Here is a 22,907-nt window from a genome sequence, read left to right as displayed (position 1 = left end):
ATGATTTTGATTGTAAGTTAGTTCTTTGATAAAGATCACTTTTTCACAGTAATACATTCGACTGTAATTAGACAGTTATACAAAACATAAATCCCCGTTTTTTAAAGATGCAATCGTGTAGCAAACATAAACTAAACCCAAACGTTAATTTCAGGATAAGACAAAAGAGAGAGCTTTCCTTGAAAACTTGGGTGAAGACCTGAAGAACAATACAGGTGTCCTTTTACCGGATGTGGTACGTAGTTAAAAACGTTAACTTGTAAATGCTACACAACAAATAGGATGTAACGTGATGCACAGAAAACCCGGCAGTTATTTTTTATCTAACGCAATTTTCTCCATTCTTGACATCTTTGCAGACAGTTGCAAACTGCTTTTCTACATCTATGGTACTAAAAAGCAGAGTCATAGCTTTATATTTCCAGTTTATTCATTTCATTTGCTTGTTTATTTGTTCATTACAATAACTCAAGTCTTCTGTAGATGGTTTCAGGTGTTGGAACACTTACCAGCACAAGCAGTGAAGGAGACGGGGAGACTGGTAGTGTTATTCTTGGCCTCTCAGAGCAGCTCGTTGTTGCAATGACTCCGTCGACTGAGACGAAAATAAAAAAGGAAATGCACACTTCAACAGTGGGTAAGACCAAGCTCAACTTTACGCTAATAGGTCAAATTTGAGTTCTTAGTAAATACAAACATAATGAATGCATATCTGTGTTCAAGATTTGAGTCTAGTGGCCATTGGTTCATTGAGCTATGATAGCAAGAGTTCATCCCTCTCTGCCAAGGAATACGAAATGAAAATCAACTTGGAGGATCTAGCTAGGGCCAACAATGGTAAGAGCTTTTTTTTAAAATGTTGACTGACACAGGTGCATCAAGATGAATGTGGTTGTTGTTGTTGGGTTTTTTTGTGATGTGACCACTTCCAGGTTCTGTATCAGCCGCCTTTCTGACGCTAGATGGGATGGAGAGCATTCTCAGTCATCAATACTTCAAAACCAAGAATTTGACAGAGATGTACTCAGATGTTTTAACTGCCATAATACCAGGAATAAACATCACCAACCTGACAGAGCCTGTCAACTTTACAATTCAACACAAGGTGTAGCATCAAGATTGTACATATAGAGTGTTGTGAAAGTGTTTGCCCCCTTCCTGTTTTCCTGGATTTTTAGTATGTTTGTCACTTAAATGTTTCAGATCATCAAACAAATATAAATAATAGACAAAGATAATGCAAGTAAACTCAAAATGCAGTGTCTAAGTGTAGGTATTTGTCATTAAGGGAAAAAAAAGTAATTGCCCCCTAACCCTAATAACTGGCTGGGTCACCCTTAACAGCAACAACTGTAGTCAAGTGTTGCAATACGTGGCAATGAGTCTTTTACAGCTCCGTGGAGGAATTTTGGCCCACTCGTCTTTGCAGAATTGTTTTCATTCAGCCACATTGGAGGGTTTTTGATCGACAGCGTCTCAATCTGATTAAGGTCAGGAATTGGACTTGGCCACTCCAAAGTCTTAATTTAGTTTTTCTTAAGCTGGAGGTGGACTTGCTGATGTGTTTTGGATAATTTTGAATCATCATCAGCATGCCTCAGAGTGAGGTCTTGAACAGATGGACGATATTCTCCTTCAGGATATTTTGGTAAACAGCAGAATTCATGGTTTTTCAGATCCTAAGGCACCACAACAACCCCAGATGTAATGGAACTCAAATCTCATTAGTACACAAAATATTTTCCAAAAAGTCTTCAAGATCATCAAAATGGGCTTTTGGCAAAGGTAAGATGAGCCTTTTGGTCAGAACTGTTTTATTTCTTGAACTCCTCTGTGGATGACATTTTTGCCGAGTCTCTTTCTTATTCTTGAAGCATGAACTCTGACCTTAACTGAGACATGAAGCTTGCAGTTCTTTAATGTTGTTCTGGGTTCTTTTGTGACGTCCTGGATGAGTTGTGAATGTGCTCTTGGAGTAATTTTGGTAGCCCAGTCACTCCAGGAGGAAGCCAGGAAGCTTTCCAGACTCATAGCTATCAGTGACTTTGTTTCTCCGTTGTTTCTTTAGATCGTGGTATGATGTCTTTCTCTCTTTGTCCAATATTAACATTTGTGTTTAATATGCAACACACCAGGAAATCAGGAAGGGGGCAAACACTTTTCACACCACTGCATGTATTGAAAAAGAATCAGACTTTTTATTCTTGCCTTTGCCTATTTTTTTTTTTTTTTTTAGGAAGTACCAGATAATGGAATGGTCACTTGTGTGTACTGGGAAGCCGGAGAAGCAGAAGGTGGACAAAATGGAGAGACGATGCGTTGGTCAGAAGAGGGTTGCTGGGTTGCATACTCTCACAAAAACTACACTGTTTGTAGCTGCTCACACCTTTCTACCTTTGCTCTCATAATGCAGATTGGGGAGGTATGTCAGTTACATGTTGGTAAGGTTGAAGTCTTATTACTTACAGGACTTAACATACTTGTACATTTTTCAGATTTGATTAAAACTCCACAATTTGACAAATGGAAACATGCAGTGTATATAAGCAGTTAAATCCCTTTTTACATTTTAAGTGGAAGAAATTTTTTTTTGTAATCATGGAAAATTCCGGAAGAACTTTAATTTGGTATTCTGTCAAACTGCTTTGTCAACAAGTATAGTACACTTTACATACCCAGTTTTAGACAGTTTATCCCACACTTCTTGGCATATGCAGAATTAGAAAGAGACACAACATTTCACTAGCAGGGACCACTCCCTTGGTAACGATGAGCAATGAGGGATGAAGGAGTGTGATTAGTGCTGCGGTTTGGGGAAGGCCTTGAAGGCCCCTGTACTAACGAGAAATAAAGGGAGGAAAGGAAGAGAGGAGAGGACAGGAGAAGAGAGGAAAGAAAAAAGGAAGGGGGGGGGGGCATGAAAATGAGAACAGCAGGTATTGGAGAAGGGGGGCTTTTATAGCCTGAGGCCAGAGGGGGCGCTCCTGAAATTCAGATGATATCTCAACAAAAATTGCTCTTAAAAAATCTCCTGGATCTTAGACATTTGTCAGCTTTAAAGCATTTCAATAAGCCAATAAGTCAAGCACAGTTATAGCCAAATTTACATCCATTTTCATCAGTATCCATGTATCTCATTTTCAGCCTGTGCCACAGAATGACTTCTTAGAGTGGCTGAACCGGATATGTGTGATTATTGGACTATTCTTCTTGGCTTTGGCCATCTTTACCTTCCTTCTGTGCAGCTGGAATCCCAAAATTAACAACACAGCCCGTCTCCACCTCTGCCTCAACCTGTTTTTTTCACAACTGCTCTTGTTGTGGAATGACAAATACACTGATAATAAGGTACAATGTGGCTAAACTCCAAGAATTATCAAAAGATTATCTATTGTGTTCCAATTGTCCATAAAGCTTAAACATATTTATCTGTCTCTACAGCTGGCCTGCACTGTCATGGCAGGGCTTCTCCACTTCTTTATTGTTGCCAGTTTTGTGTGGATGTTGCTGGAGGCACTACAGCTCCACTTGTTGGTACGGAAGCTCTCCCAGGTGAAAGTCATTCAAAGAGATGGCCTCCCCAGGCCTCTTCTCTATCTGATTGGCTATGGTGTTCCATTTGTGATTGTGGGTGTTTCGGCACTGATGTATTCTGGTGGATATGGACGTACTGAGGCTAATGTGTAAGTCAGACACAGTGCAATGCACCGATTTATGCATTAAATCCTTTTATTACTAAATGTACAAGACTGGATAATGGTCTCTGATGTGCGTTTGAATTGCAGATGCTGGCTGTCAGAAAAACGAAACTTCAAATGGGCTTTAACAGGGCCAGTGATAGCGATCCTTGCTGTGTGTCTATTTTTGTGTTAGAACTGTATTACACATTACATTTTTTTCTTATAATGATAATTTGTCTCAAAGTTAAATTACAAATCTGATTATTTTATCAGATGAATTGCTACCTGTTTGGTGCAACTTTATGGAGTCTGCGGCCCACCTTGGCTAACATAAAAAGTGATATCTCTCAGTCCAAAGATACAAAGTAAGTTTGAGGTTTGTTTAAAAAGCAAGTTCAAATTCTGAGTAATCATTAAGATTTTTGTGCAGCTTTTAAAAAAAAATGTCACTCAGTAGAGACTCCAGACTAAGTGCGATTTCCATTCTGATTCTGATTATTTGCTAAATGACAACACAGATTTTTCCCTATTTCAACTACAACTGACATTATATAGAAAGAATAATCAACTTTTTTCAATGCAAAATATTATTTGCATAATAAAAAATAAATAAATAGATAAATAAACTTTTGCTCCAAACTCAGTAAGTTACAGGATTTTCTCTTTCAAGCATGCTAATAATTGAATAGAAATGAGCTGCTGTATACCTTTATATCAGACACTTGCATCATTTTCCCGTATACTTATGAATTCCCCGGATGAGAGGACATCAACCCTTTCCCCTTTTTTCTCACCTGTCTGTAATTTTCCTTTCACAGCTCTTGCCTGACTCTCTTACTTGTGGTTGGTTCTGAGCTCTGAATAGTTTAGCTTGACTCACTTTTCATTTGTTGGCTAATTTTTAAAAAGTACAGAGTTAAGTGTTTGATCAGGTTTGTCATAACAAACATTTTCTGTGGTCGTTTACTTTGGCGAACTTTGTGTCTTCACTCGTGGTGGGGAGTTTCCATGCTGACAACTTGTTGGCATGCGCCTGTGAGTGTGCGCACAACTATTTGCATGCGTTTCCATGTGCAAGTAAATCATTTTTTATTTGTGCACTGTGAGTGTGTAGAAGTAGTAGTTTGTAACAATTTGCTCATGAAATGTATGCGCAAGACGCCGACCAGCCAGTCCCCCTTCTGGACCAGAGAAGACTGGAAATCGGGAGATACCTTTCCCTTGCCAGACAATCAGTTCATCTCTAGAGACTAAACATGTCTTCCTGTTTGACTATAAGTGCAGTTACAGTAGAGAAATGAATTCATTTAGCATACTGACTTTTTTATTTAACATCCTGCTCCAATGTTTTGTAAAGAACTGTAAAAACCTTCTGTTGTTCTGTTTGCAGGTTGATTTTGTTCAAGATACTGGCCCAGTTTGTTATACTTGGCTGTACCTGGATTCTTGGCCTGTACCAGACGAACCTGTTCTTTCAGGTTGCTTTTATAGTTCTGAACTCCCAGCAGGGTACTTTTCTCTACATTGTCCACTGTGTCCTCAACAAGGAGGTAGACTCGTTATACCAGTGTTTCTTAACACTTTTCTTACATACTGTATGTCAAACTTTTTATAATTCATTCTTTATATTATTCCTGAGTTCAATTCTACCATCAGGCCGGGGTCTTTCTGTGTGGAGTTTGCATGTTCTCCCCCTGTTTGTGTGGGTTCTCTCCAGGTACTCCGGCTTCCTCCCACCATCCAAAGACATGCACTTAGTGGGAATAGGTTAATTGAGTAATCTAAATTGCCCATAGGTGTGAATGCGGGAGTGAATGTGAGTGTGAATGGTTGTCTGTCTCTTTGTGTTAGCCCTGCGACAGCCTGCGACCTGTCCAGGGTGTACCCCTGCCTCTGGCCCTACGACAGCTGGGATAGTCTCCAGCGCACCCCGCGACCTTGAAAAGGATAAGCGGAAGCGAATAGATGTATTCTTTATAAGAGAAAAAAAATTAAGTTAAAATGTAGTTAAATAAAAGCTAATCTCTGCCCCACTAGCAATGGCTCTGTGGCTTTATGGATCTATCTATAGGGAATGCACCACATTAAACACCTGTTTAATAATGACCAGCTCTGTGATTTAACATCATCTCTAGTTAAAACATATTGGTAGTATTTTTTATGAGTTTTATAGTGAGAGTTATTTCATTTATTTTTCAAAATGTGCATTTATTTCATATTCTAGATTAGAGATGAGTATGTCAAATGGCTGACCTGTTCTTTCAACAAGACCAGAGAAGGCGGCTCAGTGGTAAGTTTTGCATAGCAGTCACTTGACCAATAAGACTTTTTAAATTTAAAAGCTAACCTGTGTTGCAAATGTGACCGCATAAAGCGTTGCTTTGCTTGTAATAAATTTAAACCTTTTGTAACAATTTTTTTAGTTTTTCTAAAGTATCTGCACTACTTTTTGACAGAGAAATGCACCATCAGTGTCCGAGGACTTGGACATCCCTCAAGAGCACAGAGGGTGATGTTGATAAATAAGTGAAGGAAAAGATGGAAATGGAAGATTTATATACTTTTCTGCTGGCAACTGTTTACTTTCTTGTCAAATATTTGAATTTGTACTGTGAATCAACCTTATAAGTTCTTTCTGTCATGAAAAATTAGTGCATTTTATGTAATACTTGTTTAAACTTATTTAGAAAGTGTTTTAAACTACTACTTGCTGATTAAATGTCCCAAGTGTTTCTCCCAAATGTTCAACTTTACTTTGAAAAGGTTATGGCCAGATATAGGTGCGCCCAAATCATACATCAGATCTTGGGTTTCACAACCAGTTATTAGGGCTAGAGGACAATAACTTTTTCCACACAGGGTCAGGAGGGTTTGGACAGCATTTTTTCTTTAATAAATCTAGTTGTTAAGAAAACATTTGCTTACTTAAGTTTTAGTTTTGCTTATTTAAAGTTGCTTAATGATGACTGATCAGCAATTGACCAATGATTGATTCAGTGGTTGGAGTCAACTATTGTACAAGTGGCTTGTAATGCCCAGTTTTACAAGACACAGTAAACTGCTGTTAATGCTTTAAAGTGGTTGGTTGTGGGATTTACATACTGCTTAATTTGACTCAATAAAGTCGCCTGACACCCAAAGTTCTGTTTTTTGTCACCATTTAAACGACTTTAAAGTAAATACATTATTTACTTTAATTTAGAATTTAGGAGGAAGAAAGTTGGTCATTAATTATCAATGTCCCATAAAAAGGTTTACTCATGGGTGCCTTTTTGGCATGAGGAAAGGAAGGAGTCTTGCCCTTTTTACAGGCCTGAAATACAGCCCCCCTGAAGCACAGTATGGCTACATTTTTCATGCAGGTGCCATGATTACTGCAGCTTGATGAGAGCAGACAGTAGGGCACTGGTGGAGGGCAGCCTGAAGGAGGAGTAGTTGGTAATGTAAAGCAAATGCAGGCACTGATCGTGTACATATGAATTAGCATACACAAAACACTGAAACGGTTCGTTTCGAAGTAGGAGTGAGCTCTGATGCAGGTTTTGACTGAAAGCTTGAAATGTTTTTTTTTGTGTGAAAGGACAAATATTCAATAGATCAGAAATACGAGATGGCCTACAGAAAAAAAAGTAGGACAAGCAGGACAGCCCCTATTTTTTTAATTTCACAAATGAAATAGCTATTTGATCAATTTTGAAGTGTGCTTTAAAAGTCCTTAGTCTCTAAATTGATTTGGTGCAGATTTTACAGGATTAGTTTTGGGAATTTTAAGTATAACTGTGTTCATTGTCTTTGAGATCTGAGAAAGGAACTAAAGAAAAGAATAAATGCTTCACAAACCTGAAAACACTTTTTCACAAACATGAAAAAGACAACATAAAAATCCTGCAGTCAACAGTGTATGTTTCTTTCCTAGGTCCTTAACATAGTCTACACAAGTTGGTGAATTTGCATTGGTTTTTGCATTCACATAATGCTTTTAAAAGCAATATTTGGGTGTTGCTCATGTTTTACAATGTGAACATTCAGAACAGATCTGGAGACTTGACTTGTCACTATGGACTGTGTCTTGTCACTTTTTCTGGGTAAGTGAATTTGACAGAGAAAATAATTTTAAAGGTATTAAATTGATGTCAGTGCTAATTTTAATGAGAAAACTAGATTATTAAGATGGAACAAATTTTTAGTTTAGATGCTGGATTCAAAGACACATATTTCTAATCAAATAATGGTAAATTATAAACAGTTACTATGACTTTAGGTAGCATTTCACAAAGATATGTGTAAATTTCAGTCAATGTTTACAATACTTTAATCGCAAAAGTTTTAGTTTTTGGTTTTAGCTGTTGAAAAATCACCTTTTAAAGCAATGAAAACTAGTTCATTCACCAGTATTTTTCCCTTTGGTAGGTTTGTTTATCATACCTGTCTCTTGTGATTTTCCTCCTGGTATGTAAGATTTTCTGCTACAGCAAATACTAAAAAACCCACAGCAAATCCTCCAAAAACGTGTAAAATAACTACTATGATTCCAATGCTTGCTTGTTATTTGCAGGTTCTTGTGATGGATACATTGAGATAAATGAACCATGGCGGAACCGAGCCTTTGCATCTACCCCTTTTACTGGTTATTCCCAAAATGATGCAGATTTTCTTGGCAAATGGTTGCGCTTTACAGGGATCGGTGGAGACACAGTTATTACATCCTGTCTAACAGTCCAAACTGGTGCTACACTTGTCCCCATTTTTATACCATTTCCGTTACCAACTAATTTGTCTCTGTATCCGACAAATGGGACTGCAAAAGGGTGTAATGAACATAGTTTTTTAGTGAGTGTGGCCCTCTGTCCAGGAGAATTCTATGTGTATAAACCAGAGGATCCCCTCCCAGCTCCCGACATGGTATATGTAACTTGTGAGTAGAGACATTTTTTGTGTGTATAATTTTAATTTGAAGTTTTATTGGTTTAAAGAATTGTGTGAAATGTACATGATGTGTTTAAATTAGTATTTTACAGGCAACATCTTACAAGCAAACGTTACTTACAAAATACACAAAATACGAAATAAAAGTTTCGAAACATCAATTCTCATTTGGACAATTAAGAAACATTTTCAAACTTTATGTAACGCCAGAACTGTCATTAGTGATATTTGATAGGAAAATAATGCAAAATGTCTTTATAATAATAATAATAATAATAATAATAATAATAATAATAATAATAATAATAATAATATAAGCCCAAAATGCATCTGAAAAGCATTAACATAATAACATTTTGATAGTGACCTGGTGTGTTAAAAAGAAAAGATTTTCTTCAGTTAGTAATCAAGTAATGTAGTGCATTACCACTAAGAAAAGTATCATCTAATATAATAGGTTTTTTTTTGAGTAACAGTAACAGTCACCTTACTGAGCTCAAAAATCATACAACAATTGTATTAAAATGTTACAGCCTCTCCACGAGAACACTGGCAAAGTTTACAGTGTTTAATGACTGAGACTATGTTTTGTTTATGTGTTGCACATTCAATGTAAAATGTGTAGACGCATAAAACCTTTATGCTATATAGATAATGTAAATATGAGCTGTATCATTCAAGACATGCTCAAGATTCTTTGAAACTATCTTTGAAATGTGAAACCTATGTGAACTTATGTTATGTGAAATGTAGTATTTTTTGTTGGAGAAGAATTTAAATAGTAAATTAATCAGTTAGATGTTTTAATTTAATATAAAATATTGTAACAACAAATTTTCTATACTTAAACTAATAGAAATGTCTTGCTGTTTTTATTTCAAAAAACAAACAAACTGTAACACGTCCTCTGGAGGAAGCTGACACTGATAACTGAGACATGTTCTGGTAGAATGACATTGAATTTGCATGATTTTCTGTGCGTGCCAAACACAGTTTAAAAGACATTATAGGATTATGTGTAAAAGTGCAAATTTCAAAGTCAGAAATGATCTTGCAAATTTGCAAACTTCATGTGTCATAATAAACTGCGCCTTTTTCTGGGTAAGAAAACTGTATTCTTTCAAATGATGTGAGACTACTTCCAAATTTATCACCTGAAGATATCAAACTAGCTCATGTGGACTTCTTTCATTTAATGTAAGTGCTGTTGATTTTAATTTGAAAATTAAGTTATTTAAATAGAAAATTGTAATTTTAGATAGACAGTGAAAATCACATTTCAAAAAATATGTATGAAATATATAAAAATACAATTTATTATTGATTATATTATTATGATTTCATTATTTTAGTAATTAATTATATAAGGAAAAAAGATCAATATGATATTATTGACTTTAAATAAAATATTTCTGTAGTGCTTTGATAGGTCTACTTGTTTTTCCCAGTCAGCTCTTAACCTGAGTATGTAAAAAATATGTTTTTAACTGATGATTTAAATTACAAACAAATGCTGTTGAAACCAGCATGGCCGTGTGTAAAAAAGTCAATGCCTCCTAAATGTAATAACTGGTTTTGCCCCCTTTGGCAGCAAGAACTGCAAGTTTTAATTCCGCTACACTGTAGATGGTTTTCAGCTAAAACCTGCTTAGGTCACCAAAAGCATCTCAGTCTGATTCTGGACTTTGATTCGCCCACTCCATTGGTTTTGGTATGTTTTGAGCCATTCAGAGGTGATTATGGTGGTGTTTTTTGGATTATTGTCCTGCTGCAACTCAAGTGAGCAAAGCAGCCCCGGACCACCACACTACCACCACTGTATTTGATTCAAACTAGGATCACATTTTCTGAATTCTGTGTTAGTTTTATGCTAGAATAAGCCTCAAACCTTACAAAACATTCAACATTTGTCTCATCAGTCAACAGAATATTTCCTCAAAGACTTCGAGGGTTAATCAAAAATGTTTTTAACAAATGTAAGACGAACCTTTCTGTTTTGCTCAGCAGTGGTTTTCTCCTTGAAACTCTTACATTTTTGCTCAGTCTCTTTCTTATTGTTGGATCATGACTGGGACCTTAACTGAAATTAAGTGTGTAGTGCAGGTCTTTAGATGTTGTTGTGTTTTCACTTGTGAACCCCACGATGAGCTGTTGATGCTCTCTTGGAGTAATTTTGGCACCCTGGATTTTTCCAGGGAAGTTTTCTAGATAATGGCTGTCACTTAAGTTCCAAAGTCTTAGAAATGTCTTTGTAAACCTTTCCAGGCTGATACATGTCAATTACATTGTTTCTTAGCTGCATGATATGTAGCTTTTAGAGAGTTTTTAGCCTATTTCACTTTGTAAGACAAGTGATTTTATGGTTCAAGAGTTTTGGCAGTAATTGGATCCGGGCATAGCTAATGGAACTGAACTTAGCTTTTACAAAAGATCCGGTTAACTGTTAATACCTGTGAATTCATGACTTAATAAAGGGAGGAAATGCTTCAAATAGGGCCAGGAAGGTTTGGATTACTTTTTTTTCTCTTAATAAATTAACTGATAATTTCAGAATTTTATATTTTATTAATCTGTGTTAAAATAAGTTTTTACTTTTATTAACTTGTTTGATGCTCCAAAAAGATTTAAGCATTTTCAAAGACTTATTCAATTACTTATTATCTTTGTCTTGTGAGTGTATGCCTTGTGTTGATGAATTTCTTCACTCACAAAAAATATTTTGTGATGGATACAACCTAAAAGAGTCTGGGAGTAAACTACATTGACAAAGTAATAGGCATCTTTCCACTGAGATGCAGTTACACAATATTTTTTAAGCAAATATAATACTGAAATAACAATAAAAAAAACAAACAAGTTACACAGAATAGAACAGAAAAATCAAATATTAGATTAAAACAGACGTATTCTTTGATGTAGGTGTTTGTATTGGTGCTGTATGGGAAAAAACATCATTTGCATTCTTAAAAAGATGGCTACACTAAACTTCATTTGATTAGGCCGCAGTATTTTGAAAACTAGTAAAGATGTGAAACAACTTGCCAGCTATGAACTGTTTTGTGCTTCGCACAAGCAAGTAACATGTCTGTTACAATATCATACTCATTCATTTTTATGAGCAATGCATGCTGCATTCATGATTTTTTTCTTAATATAAATAATATATATAATATTATTATTTATCCTAATATATAAAATAAAAAATATATTATTTATTGGGAATATTATGTTATTCATAATATTGAACATGTACCATGATTTTATATCTATTTAGATCATAGTAAGTGTACTGAAAAGTCTTGTGGACCATTGGGTAATTGCACAGCAGGTGGGGGATGCATTTGCAATGATGGATATGAAATGCCTCCAGACGACCCGCCTACTTCAACATCATATGGCTGTATTGGTAAGAAATTATAGTACATTAAAAACAAGATGTTATTTTCAAAACAGCAATATTTATATATTTTTTTTATATTACGATCAATATGAAAATACATAATTTTCAAGATCGTTACAGAAATCTAGACCTATAATGTTTACACCAGTAATTGTAAAAGCTGTTATTTATAAACAGACACTCAGAAGCAAGTGCATCATCTGGACTAATATGTTTTTAAAGTTTGCAATTTGCTAATTGTATATCATCTTACCAGATATCAATGAGTGCACAAGGACTAAAGGAATTTGTGGTTATAATACCAACTGTTACAATACAGTTGGGTCATACAGTTGTAACTGTTGGGAAGGATTTCAACTACCAAAGCCAATACCAAAACTTAAACTGACCCCTGGCTGTGAAGGTACAAATCAAACAAACAAACACAGAAATAATCCTGTTTAGTTTGTTTTATATTCACTTTTTAATTGTTCTTTGTGTAGATATTGATGAATGTCTTAGTGGTGTCTGTGGGCCATACGGGACCTGCTACAACACCATAGGAAGTTTTGTGTGCAACTGCTCTAAAGGATTTAGGGCTGATTATAAGATGTCCCCTATTTGCCAAGGTCTGTATTGCACGTTACAATATTCTATCAAGTGAACTTCATTGGACTGTTCATATTACTGTTAATTACTGAGTGTGACAACAGAATATTTGTATGCATAATATATTAAGAGTTGTATGAGTTTCTGTGAAAGGGTGGTTTGTACTTTTACAACTTTAAAATGCAGTGTGATAAGAACTAGCTGTAACTTTCTAACTTCAGATGTTGATGAGTGTTACAACTCAACGATATGTGGTCCATATTCTATCTGCAAAAACCTGCCTGGAAATTACTCCTGTAGCTGTAAGGTGGGTTTTGAACCAATGGATAAAACTAAGCAACCCAATGAGACCAACGTCTGTATTGGTATGTGAAAATTGATTTATTTATATTTGAAGTCACTTGTGTTTGCTCTCTCTCTCTGTCTCTGTGTCTCCCTGCTATTTCAAAAGTATTTATGTGACCACTACAATGTCACAAGATTGTTATACTGAGGCCTAGGCTGACAAAATACATTAAATCACAGGGTCATTGCTGTTTTAGTGTCAGAAGGATGAATTAATGATGAATTATCAAAGTGTTCAATGAAGCACTGGCAATGTCATGGCTTGGCTAAAATCATACAGACTTTTTTTTTTTTTTTTTAAAAAGGAAAGATGGAACACATTGTCACAAAATGTGGAAACTATGCAAAGATTAAATTTAATCTATTATAAATAAAACATGAAAACATACTATCCAGATTTGGCATTGCTAGCACAATTTAACTGCACAACCTGTCCTTGTTAGATTTGAAACTAACAGAATAGCCTCTTTTCCATTATTACCTAATCGGACAGACTAGCCAAGATTCCTCCAAATATGCGTTTATTGTTGTCATAGAAACATGTCCAGGCATCCGCTGATGTAATTTTTGTTTCTCAGAAAAGAATATATGGCTTCTTTTGTTGATAACATATATTTTTTTAATTCATGTACTTCAACAGATATTAATGAGTGTATCCTACCAGTGTGTCGTACATGTATAGACATCTGCGGACCAGATTGTAACTGCTCAAATTCAATTGGATCTTACTTGTGCACCTGTATCCCTGGTTATCGGATTAACAACCCAGACTTTATAGCCAGCTATGATAACCCATGCAGAGGTTTGTGCTCTTGTTTGGTGTTTTGACATATAGCAGCTCAAATATGATTAAATGCAGCAGTTTGATCAAATGATCAATTAAAAACAGATTGCCTTGCATGTGTGTGTGTGTGTGTGTGTGTGTGCTCTCTATACTGCAGATATTGACGAATGCACTGAGACACCCGGTATATGTGGTAAAATGACTGTGTGCACTAATGTACCGGGTACCTTTTACTGTTCCTGCCCCGATGGATTGTTCCCCACAACTGGAATCGTTGCCTGGATATTGAATGTCACATATTGTCAAAGTGAGTCAGTTTCAACCATAATTTTGAATTGTTTTAAGGTTATTTATTTGGTTTGAGGGAGCATTTGATGTTCACATTTTTAATTTACTGACAGGCGTTGAAGATGCTCTAAATAAAGTTCCAGTCAAAGAGGTGAGACCCATCGAAATATTTACCTTTTAAAGGTGCCTTATTTTTTTGTCACCAATGCATAACAATGTTTAAACCAATGTTTAGCTCCATTCAAATAAAGCAACAGGAAATTAAACCATGACAATTACCAGACAGTGCTTTGTAATAAATGAATACTAATACTGCACATTCAATGCAGGGTCTGACAAAAGAAATATCGTTCATCAGCAATATGCAAGATGACCTGAAAAACAATACAGGTGCCTTCATACCAGAAGCGGTATGTAGTTCAAAAGTAATGCTTGTAAGCCAGAGTGTGCTTTGTTATATATTCAGATATTTGTAACTAAAAATAATATGTTATGTGATGTACTGAGTAAACCACAGTACATTTTATCTAACGCCTTTCTCTCTTTTCTTCATAATGTGTTTGCAGACGGTAGCCAACAGCTTTGCTGCATCTATGGTACTTAATGTCCAGCCAAAGAAAACATACCATATTCCATGTCTGTATTTACATTTATGTGTTTCACTGATTAAAATGATTTACATTTTTGCAGGCCGTGTCCGGTGTTGGACCACGAGCCACACAAAGCAAGGTGAGTAGTGAAGGAGATCGGGAGACGGGCAACGCAATTCTTGACCTTTCAGAGTATATCGTTGTTGCAATGACTCCACATACCGAAAACCAAACCAAAAAGGAAGTGCACTCTTCGACAGTGGGTAAGTTAAATTCTAATATTTTGTAGCTTGACTATATTTAAAATTACTGTTGGTATGAATTGACTGATTGTTATCTATTTGTAAGATCTGAGCCTGCTGGCCATTGGTCCAGGGAGTAAGGATAACTGGAATACCTCCCTCTCTGCTAATGGAAATACCATGGACTTCAACTTGCAGGCTATAGCTCGTGCTAACAATGGTGAGAGAGTATTTTAAAAATTAAATATATTGACAAATCCAAACTGTTTTTATTTAACAAATGGTTTTCAATTTCTTTTGTGATGCGAAAACTCCCAGGATCTGCAACAGCTGCTTTTATGACACTGAATGGGATGGAGAGTCTTCTCAGTCATCAGTATTTCCAAACAGAGAAAAAGACAGATATGTGTTCGGATGTTATCACAGCCATAATACCAGTTAATAACACTAACCTCACAGAGCCTGTCAACTTTACTATCTACCATAGGAAGGTACAGCTGCAGAATCTCAACTCTACATCTATTAATGCAGAGGGATACAGACTTTTAATGTTTCTTCTTTGTGTGTGAATGGGTGGATGACTGGATATGTAAAGCGCTTTGGGGTCCTTAGGGTGAGTAAAGCGCTATATAAATACAGGCCATTTACCATTTACCATTTCTTTGCTTTTTCAGGAAGTACCAGAAACAGGAACAGTCAGTTGTGTTTACTGGAAAACCACAGAAACTGTAGAAGGAAAGTCTATGAGCTGGTCAGAGGAAGGCTGCTGGGTTGCATTCTCTAATGAAAACTATACAATCTGCAGCTGTTCTCACCTTTCTACATTCGCCCTGATCATGCAGATTGGGGAGGTATATATTTTTTTCTTCTTCTTTTTTGATGAACTTATTATTAATTTGATTTTGAGTGGTGGATGCACAGACTTTGTCTTTTCTTCACTTCATTGTGTTGTAGAAGTAATTTAATTTGATAAAATAACTCTTTTTTTCTATTAGCAAACACTGAGTGACTCAGAATGGCAATACGTAGGGAAAAATTCTTGTAAACCCAAAAACTGTTATAAAAATTTTAGAAATTGAATACGGTACTTTGTGGAAACTCCCTTGGCCACAAACAATCTCCTTAGCTAGTGTATAAAAACTTGGTACAGGTTGATTTAGCCAGTTTATAACATTCTTTCCAGAAGTAATTGTGGTCTAGTAAATCTGTGTGTCTGGGAGCTAAAGGGTTGTCAGCGGTTTGTCCCAAAGCCAACTGTGAAGGGACCTGAATAGTTACTTGCATACTAAGAAAAATATGCAGTAAGGTCATTTTAATCACAATCTTCATATGTCTCATTTTCAGCCTACACCATCAAATCCTTTTTTAGAGTGGCTGAACCGGGTATGTGTGATTATTGGACTATTCTTCTTGGCTTTGGCCATCTTTACCTTCCTTCTGTGCAGCTGGAATCCCAAAATTAACAACACAGCCCGTCTCCACCTCTGCCTCAACCTGTTTTTTTCACAACTGCTCTTGTTGTGGAATGACAAATACACTGATAATAAGGTACAATGTGGCTAAACTCCAAGAATTATCAAAAGATTATCTATTGTGTTCCAATTGTCCATAAAGCTTAAATGTATTTATCTGTCTCTACAGCTGGCCTGCACTGTCATGGCAGGGCTTCTCCACTTCTTAATTGTTGCCAGTTTTGTGTGGATGTTGCTGGAGGCACTACAGCTCCACTTGTTAGTACGGAAGCTCTCCCAGGTGCAAGTCATCCGACGAGATGGCCTCCCCAGGCCAATTCTCTACCTTGTTGGCTATGGTATTCCATTTGTAATAGTGGGTGTTTCTGCACTAATTTACTCTGATGGATATGGTGTTACCTCAAATGTGTGCGTAACACATAATTATTTTCACATTTTCCCATGTGATCAATGTTTTTCTAGAACAGGTTTGCTTGATTGATTATTTATTTACTTGTTTACATGATTCTTTTGCAGATGCTTTCTCTCTACAAAGCGGAATTTCAACTGGGCTTTAACGGGACCTATTATTGCTGTCCTAGCAGTGAGTACATTGAGTATTTGCAGCTGCGTATTGAGTGTTTAACATCCTCATGTGTATATGTATAACTACATGACTGTAGTTAGCTGTCATGTTAGGCCTTGGACATTTAACTTCTGTTGGACAAATGGTTTGTATTTGGCCCATGAAATGTAGGATTGGGTATAGGATTATATTTAAAGCACTGCCGTGCCAAATTGGATTGACAACTTATTGTAATGGAACTGAAGCAATAATCTATAATTAAAAGTCTGTGTTATCTAGTCTGTGGCAGGCTTCTTTTTACTTTGTACACCTAGCAAATATTGCTGTTTGTTTATTTTTCAAAGATCAACTGGTTATTGTTCCTTGCTACTCTCTGGAGTCTGAGACCCACTTTGGCCAACATGAAGAGTGATGTTTCTCAATCCAAAGACACCAGGTTTGAACATTCATGTACTGTTTTCACTGAGGTGACAATGAAAGTGGCACCTGCATGTAAGTGCTAATGCACAATTTGTGACTTACGTACATGTCTTTATAGTGGAACTCATTGTAATGTTAAGGTGAAGGATGGCTTTGGATAAATGAGCTGAAATAAGATGAAACACAGAAAATAAGGACATGTTTTCTGTGTATGAATGTAAACACAAATAATGGTAAAAAAATATATTGTGCTCTTTGTTTTTCAGGTTGATTATTTTCAAAATCGTGGCACAGTTTGTCATACTGGGCTGTACATGGATTCTGGGCCTGTACCAGTCAAACCTTTTCTTCCAGGTCCTCTTCATCATCCTCAACTCCCAGCAGGGCACATTCCTGTACATCGTACACTGTCTGCTAAACAAGGAGGTAGACCTTATCTTGAGCTATGCTCTTATTACATTTTGCTCTTTCACAACCTCTCATTTAAATGTTCACACTAGGCCAATAGTAACACAATGAAGGGAGCATAAAGTAAGTTTGTGGTTATTCGCTAAAAAAAAATGATCTGCTGGTTTCTCCTTTACTGTGTTTTACAAATTTTAAGAAGTACAATGTTCACAGTGTAACAATGATTATGGTTGTAAAGCTTTACATGGACTCTTCAGTATGGAGCTATTATACTGTACTGAAACTGTCTTTACCAGGTGCGAGAGGAATACATTAAATGGCTGACATGCTCTATTGGAAAAGAGGCAGCTGAGGTAAGTCTGGTGAAAAACATCGAGTCCTGTCACTTTTAATCTCAGTCAGATCAGCTCTTAGCCCAGCTGTTTCTAACAAATGAATGTATTTCAGGAAAAAGATCTGGGTTCGGTCACCGAAGATTTCGATAAGCCTGAGAACCAAAACAATGAAGGGAAGAAGGACCACTGATCCAATGAAGTGAGCAACGCTAAAACAGACAACGCTATATGTATCGAGTTATTATCCGTGCTTTTTCTTAATTCCATTTTATTGTGTCTAGAAAGTTAACGGTAGCATAGCATATTAGCTTATTAGCTTAGCATATTGATCTGTATCATTGTGTCTTTTAGGGCCCTAGCTTGCTATTTTAACTGCTAAAGAAAAATATATTTTAATTAAACCTGAATGCAGTGACTGCTAAAGTAATGCTCTTTCACAAGCAATTATTTCTAGGTGTGTTTAAGTTTTATTAGTTGTATGTTACTGTACTAGCTGTGCTATATTACAACAGTACATGTCATGTTAACACCATCAGTTAGGCCTGTTATTATTATTATGCTGTATAAATTTGAAATGTAGCTAATGTAGCTAACGTAGCTAACGTAGCGGTAGAATACCATAAGTCTGACAGCCATACTGATTTTCTCACTCACTGACTAAACAGACCATCTCTGTACCTAATTTGCTTGGGTCTGGGAGCTTTCGCAAACATCTTGCTACTCACACCCTCAGAGAGTCAGGCTTGAAAAAACAAAACCTCCTACAAATAAAAACATGTGCTTCTCAGTTTATTCTTTCTTGTGTTATTTGCATTTTATTTACGTGGCATATGAGACACTTTGACGTAGCTTAAACTTTACAAGACAAATTCGAGGGCTGTACAAAGCCAAGCATACTTTGTGATTTACATCAGCATTTAGCTTGCACACTATTTCAGAAAAAATCCCTTACAGGACAGAAACAAACTATTAAACTTGAATTAAGAAATTTAAAAAAAAAGAAATAAAAGGAGTGCAGGGATAAATCGTGTTTAATATGGTTTGCTGTAATGTCTGTCATTTATCAGAACATGCATGTAACCCTGAAAGAAAGTAACTTTTACTACCCTTCAGTTTCCTTAGGATAGATAAGGTATCACATCCTTGGTTCATCATTAGTGCTTCCTTTCTTTAGGGAGAATAACCATTAATTTGTAACATTAGGGCCATGTTACCCAGATCGTCAGTTATTTATTTGGGATTCACATTTATTGTAGATGATTGCATTTGTTGCTGTTTGCCTCTTATCATAATTGGGAAAAAATAAAGTGCTGATGATATTCCTTGCATTGGAGATTTACAACAACATACCTTACTTTTTGTGGTAAATTACAACACTCAGGATTCACTCTTGGATAATTTGGGTTCCCAGGAAATCTAATATCTGATTATACCTGCACTTGTAGACTAAAACTTTTACAGTACACAGATATCATCAAGTTTACTGTAATGCATATGCAATACAAATGTCTTCCTGAAGGCTGCAGTGTTCAACCACATTATGAGATTGCAGCTTTTGTGCTTCCTGACTCCGACCAAGAAGACATTGTTTAATTTAAATCATATGTGTAACATGAAATCCAACATTTCATTCTGAAGCATCTAATTAAAATGGTATAAAAATTAAATGATGATATGTCTAGGAGTCCATGTTAAATGATAATGATATTATTAATATAAATAAAGATAAAGCAGAAAAAAAACAAGTATCTGTGCCATTCTGACACCATCTGTTAGTCAAAGCAAAGTAGTGGTGATGATATTTTGAAAGTCTACCTTACATAGCTTAATTCTCTTAAATAAAGTAATGGCTGCTAACTAACCCTATACTAACCATAAACAGATTGGTGGTGTTTGATATGAAGGGGTTAACAGTTAATAACACTGCTGCTACCAGTGTTTTCTGTAAAGTCTTCAATGGACTGTATCAGTTACTGAAAGCTACATACTGAGCATGTGACACACTGAGTGATGCAGTTTTGTCAACTGCCACTAGATGTTACCATCTGTTACCAAGTTACTATCTATCTGTTTGTGTGTGTGCACGTGCAGATATGTTTGCTGGTATTGAGTATTAACCTGCATTGTACTAATACTAGAAAATAAACAGTGCAGTAGTAGGGAAACGGAAGGTGAGATGTGCTAGCTGTAGGTGAGCTAGGTGCTAGCTCACCTACAGCTTTCAGGCCTTTTGTGTATGATTTATCAATTTAAACTATCCACATATATTACACAGACATACAAGGTGGTTGAATGAGCATCATATTTGGGGCACAACGTAAATATACGTAGAGAAAAAAATATTTATTTTGCCTGCTGATATTCAAAATTGTTGGCGTGATGTTGTTTGCATGCTCGTTTGACTATATCATTGAAAATTTATGCATTCAAATGCCTGTTTCTGATTCCTGTTTAATGATGCATAGTGTCAGTCAGGATCAGCTGGAACTCTGCGTTCTGTCTGCTTGACTGCTGATTGGATCCCATTTGAATCTAGTGATGCTGCCCTCATCTCTGTCCAGGCACGAGGCCACTGATGACACGGCCTGCATTCACACTCTAAACCCCTCTTCCCTCTGCATAAACATTTCTATGTGATAAACACTGAATTAATGTAATATTAAATATGACAGTTTTTCCACAAGCCTGCAGCACAACTGAGAAATACAAATAGGGTTTTTTTTCTCTTTATGTTACTAAAAATATTGCAGCTCAGAGATCATCCTAGGAGGATTCAGATTCAATCACTGCGAATTATATCAAAATGGCAGACTACTATGCTTTACAAGGTTTTAAGACAATATAACTGTCATAAATGTAAGATAAGTTAGTTCCACATTTTGCAAATGCACCAAACTGCTTAAATATCTATTACTGTGACATTAGACAGGTGTTCCAATTTTAATTTTTTCTAAATTTCTGTAGCATCTAAAACTCAGTATGTCATGTTTCCTGCAGTTTTTAGACGTTCATTCCAAAAGCTTTTATTTTACGCTCCAGCTTCAGCTGGAACTCACTAACTCAGTTACTGCAAATGCTTATTAACAAATTAGTAGAAGCCTGTTTGTTTATTTATTAATTTTTTTTATGCCGCAAACGACAATCCTGCATCATGTTTAACACACAGCTGGAATAACTGACAAAATAGGGATAAATATAACAAGATATGGTTCCCAGGGTTTGCTTCATTCTCTCTCTTTCCCTGCTTCTCTTCCACTCTCTTTGCTGCTCTTCTCAATACTATACATGGTTACCATGGAAACACACTTGCAGCTCTCGAGTCGTGAGGCCAGTCAGCTGAGATACCACGTCTGGTAAACAAATCCGCAATCTGAACTGCTGGGTGTGTGTCAGAGTTTGTCAAAACATGAAGGCATCAGCCAAAGGTCATAAGTGCCAGAAAGGTGGCCGGAGCAGGGGTTCAAACTGAGACAGCTAATGTGACAGTGCTAAACTTTTCCTACTGCATGTTTTATTTAACAGACATTTGAATGGCATGTAATCCTCTTTAATCCACTATAATAGGAACATGACTGAGAGAGACACGGATTTCTAAGTGCAGCTAAAGCTCTATGTTATTTTTTTTCATTACTAAACTAATACAAATGCAAAACAAAGTAGACCCCCAAACAACAAACACATGAATTAGACAAGGAAATGTAAAATGTGAAAGAGCACATTCACAAGTGTATAAACTCTCATTCTGCCAACATATTGAACATACATGGACTATAACTGAGTTTCCTGGGTACTCTAAAAAAAGCATTTAATAGCAGAATAATATCTATAACAAGGTTTATTTCTTCTCAAAGCATTATTAGCTATGCAATGTTAAAGCTTAAAGATTACATTATTACATTGTATCAATTTTTATGACTTAAAAGCTTATTCACCATCCTTTGACTCTGGTGTCAGTTTTTGGTAAGTTCAGTTAAACCTCATTTGTATTTACACGATGCAACTATAATGGGCTATTTTGACTCAGTTACAAAAATAATAAAACTAAACACACAACGAAGCCATGTAATCACTTCGACGTATCCTGGGTCTGCCAATAGGCCTCATTTACATGCTCAAAATACCTCATCTGTTCAAACCACCTAAGTGGCAACAAGACCCCAAGATACCCGAACACCTACACTTGGGGCAGCAACTAACTGCCCCAGTGAAAGCTGGAGGTCAACAGAACCACACCATCTGAGAAAAGCAGAGACCAGATCCTGAGACCACCTAACCTGCTGCAGTACTTAGAAATGTGATGAACAAAGTCTGTGACAAAGGGCAGCCCAGACAGGGACCAGCAGCCACTGGGAACAAGTCTGACTTATTGATGGCAATGCACGCTAAACACTCTACTGTGGTTGGATGGAAACAACTAAAGCTAAATACACACTGCAGGCACTGCACAGCATTTGCCTTGTGCTGTGGCATGTGACAGAGAGAGCAAAGGTTTTGCAAGTGGATTTTCCAGCCAAGCGCTGGACAGTCACATCAGCAGGTGGAGCATTGTGATAGTGGAGCAGTATCAGCTGTTCTTTTCATGTGTTGCATAAGCAGAGCATGCCCCAGCTGTCTCAGGTATATCCACCTCCAACACTTGATGAATTCGAATTATCAGAAGTTGCCCATTCAGATGATGAATGCAGCAAAGGAGACTTTCTTCTTCTGTCCCACGCCCCTGGTATGATATATGTGATGCTTTAACTTAGGACCTATGGCAAATAATTCCATTAATAGAAATACATAGGTGGAATTGAACAAACGGACTGAGAAATTGAATATATTAAAATAATATAATCTACTGGTAAAAATTCAGAAAAAACAA

General features: G+C 36.4%; 2 protein-coding genes across 2 annotated transcripts; both read left to right on the top strand.

The window, feature by feature from the left end:
• Positions 1 to 158: 158 nt before the first annotated feature.
• On the top strand, positions 159 to 6,820 carry LOC113021544 (adhesion G protein-coupled receptor E1-like). The gene is made up of 13 exons (XM_026166301.2): positions 159 to 235; positions 360 to 389; positions 484 to 637; positions 724 to 837; positions 933 to 1,105; positions 2,237 to 2,422; positions 3,145 to 3,348; positions 3,442 to 3,683; positions 3,786 to 3,852; positions 3,954 to 4,045; positions 5,071 to 5,230; positions 5,905 to 5,970; positions 6,137 to 6,820. Exons 2-13 carry the CDS (start codon positions 387 to 389, stop codon positions 6,191 to 6,193), a joined length of 1,518 nt encoding a protein of 505 aa, XP_026022086.2. The 5' UTR covers positions 159 to 235; positions 360 to 386; the 3' UTR covers positions 6,194 to 6,820.
• An 861-nt stretch (positions 6,821 to 7,681) lies between these two features.
• On the top strand, positions 7,682 to 18,835 carry LOC113021543 (adhesion G protein-coupled receptor E3-like). Its single transcript, XM_080300930.1, has 23 exons — positions 7,682 to 7,765; positions 8,091 to 8,129; positions 8,236 to 8,595; positions 11,881 to 12,012; positions 12,263 to 12,409; positions 12,489 to 12,614; positions 12,816 to 12,959; positions 13,580 to 13,741; positions 13,881 to 14,030; positions 14,125 to 14,162; positions 14,341 to 14,421; positions 14,578 to 14,607; positions 14,702 to 14,864; positions 14,950 to 15,063; positions 15,162 to 15,334; positions 15,518 to 15,694; positions 16,188 to 16,391; positions 16,485 to 16,723; positions 16,832 to 16,898; positions 17,225 to 17,316; positions 17,567 to 17,726; positions 18,005 to 18,061; positions 18,156 to 18,835. Exons 1-23 carry the CDS (start codon positions 7,738 to 7,740, stop codon positions 18,231 to 18,233), a joined length of 2,961 nt encoding a protein of 986 aa, XP_080157056.1. The 5' UTR covers positions 7,682 to 7,737; the 3' UTR covers positions 18,234 to 18,835.
• The last annotated feature ends 4,072 nt before the right edge of the window (positions 18,836 to 22,907 follow it).

The sequence above is a fragment of the Astatotilapia calliptera genome, chromosome 4, assembly GCF_964374335.1.
Source record: "Astatotilapia calliptera chromosome 4, fAstCal68.1, whole genome shotgun sequence".
Lineage (NCBI taxonomy): Eukaryota > Metazoa > Chordata > Actinopteri > Cichliformes > Cichlidae > Astatotilapia > Astatotilapia calliptera.
The sequence above is the reverse complement of the archived record's forward strand: the minus strand, read 5'-3'. Positions and strand labels throughout refer to the sequence as shown.

Excerpts from the sequence above, each read along its gene's own strand:
- LOC113021544 (XM_026166301.2), top strand. Across the intron at positions 3,684-3,785 it reads GGACGTACTGAGGCTAATGT|ATGCTGGCTGTCAGAAAAAC; the intron begins GTAAGTCAGACA and ends TTTGAATTGCAG. Across the intron at positions 4,046-5,070 it reads TCTCAGTCCAAAGATACAAA|GTTGATTTTGTTCAAGATAC; the intron begins GTAAGTTTGAGG and ends TTCTGTTTGCAG.
- LOC113021543 (XM_080300930.1), top strand. The coding sequence starts at position 7,738 with ATGGACTGTGTCTTGTCACTTTTTCTGG. Across the intron at positions 14,163-14,340 it reads ATAAAGTTCCAGTCAAAGAG|GGTCTGACAAAAGAAATATC; the intron begins GTGAGACCCATC and ends CATTCAATGCAG. Across the intron at positions 16,899-17,224 it reads CTATTATTGCTGTCCTAGCA|ATCAACTGGTTATTGTTCCT; the intron begins GTGAGTACATTG and ends TATTTTTCAAAG.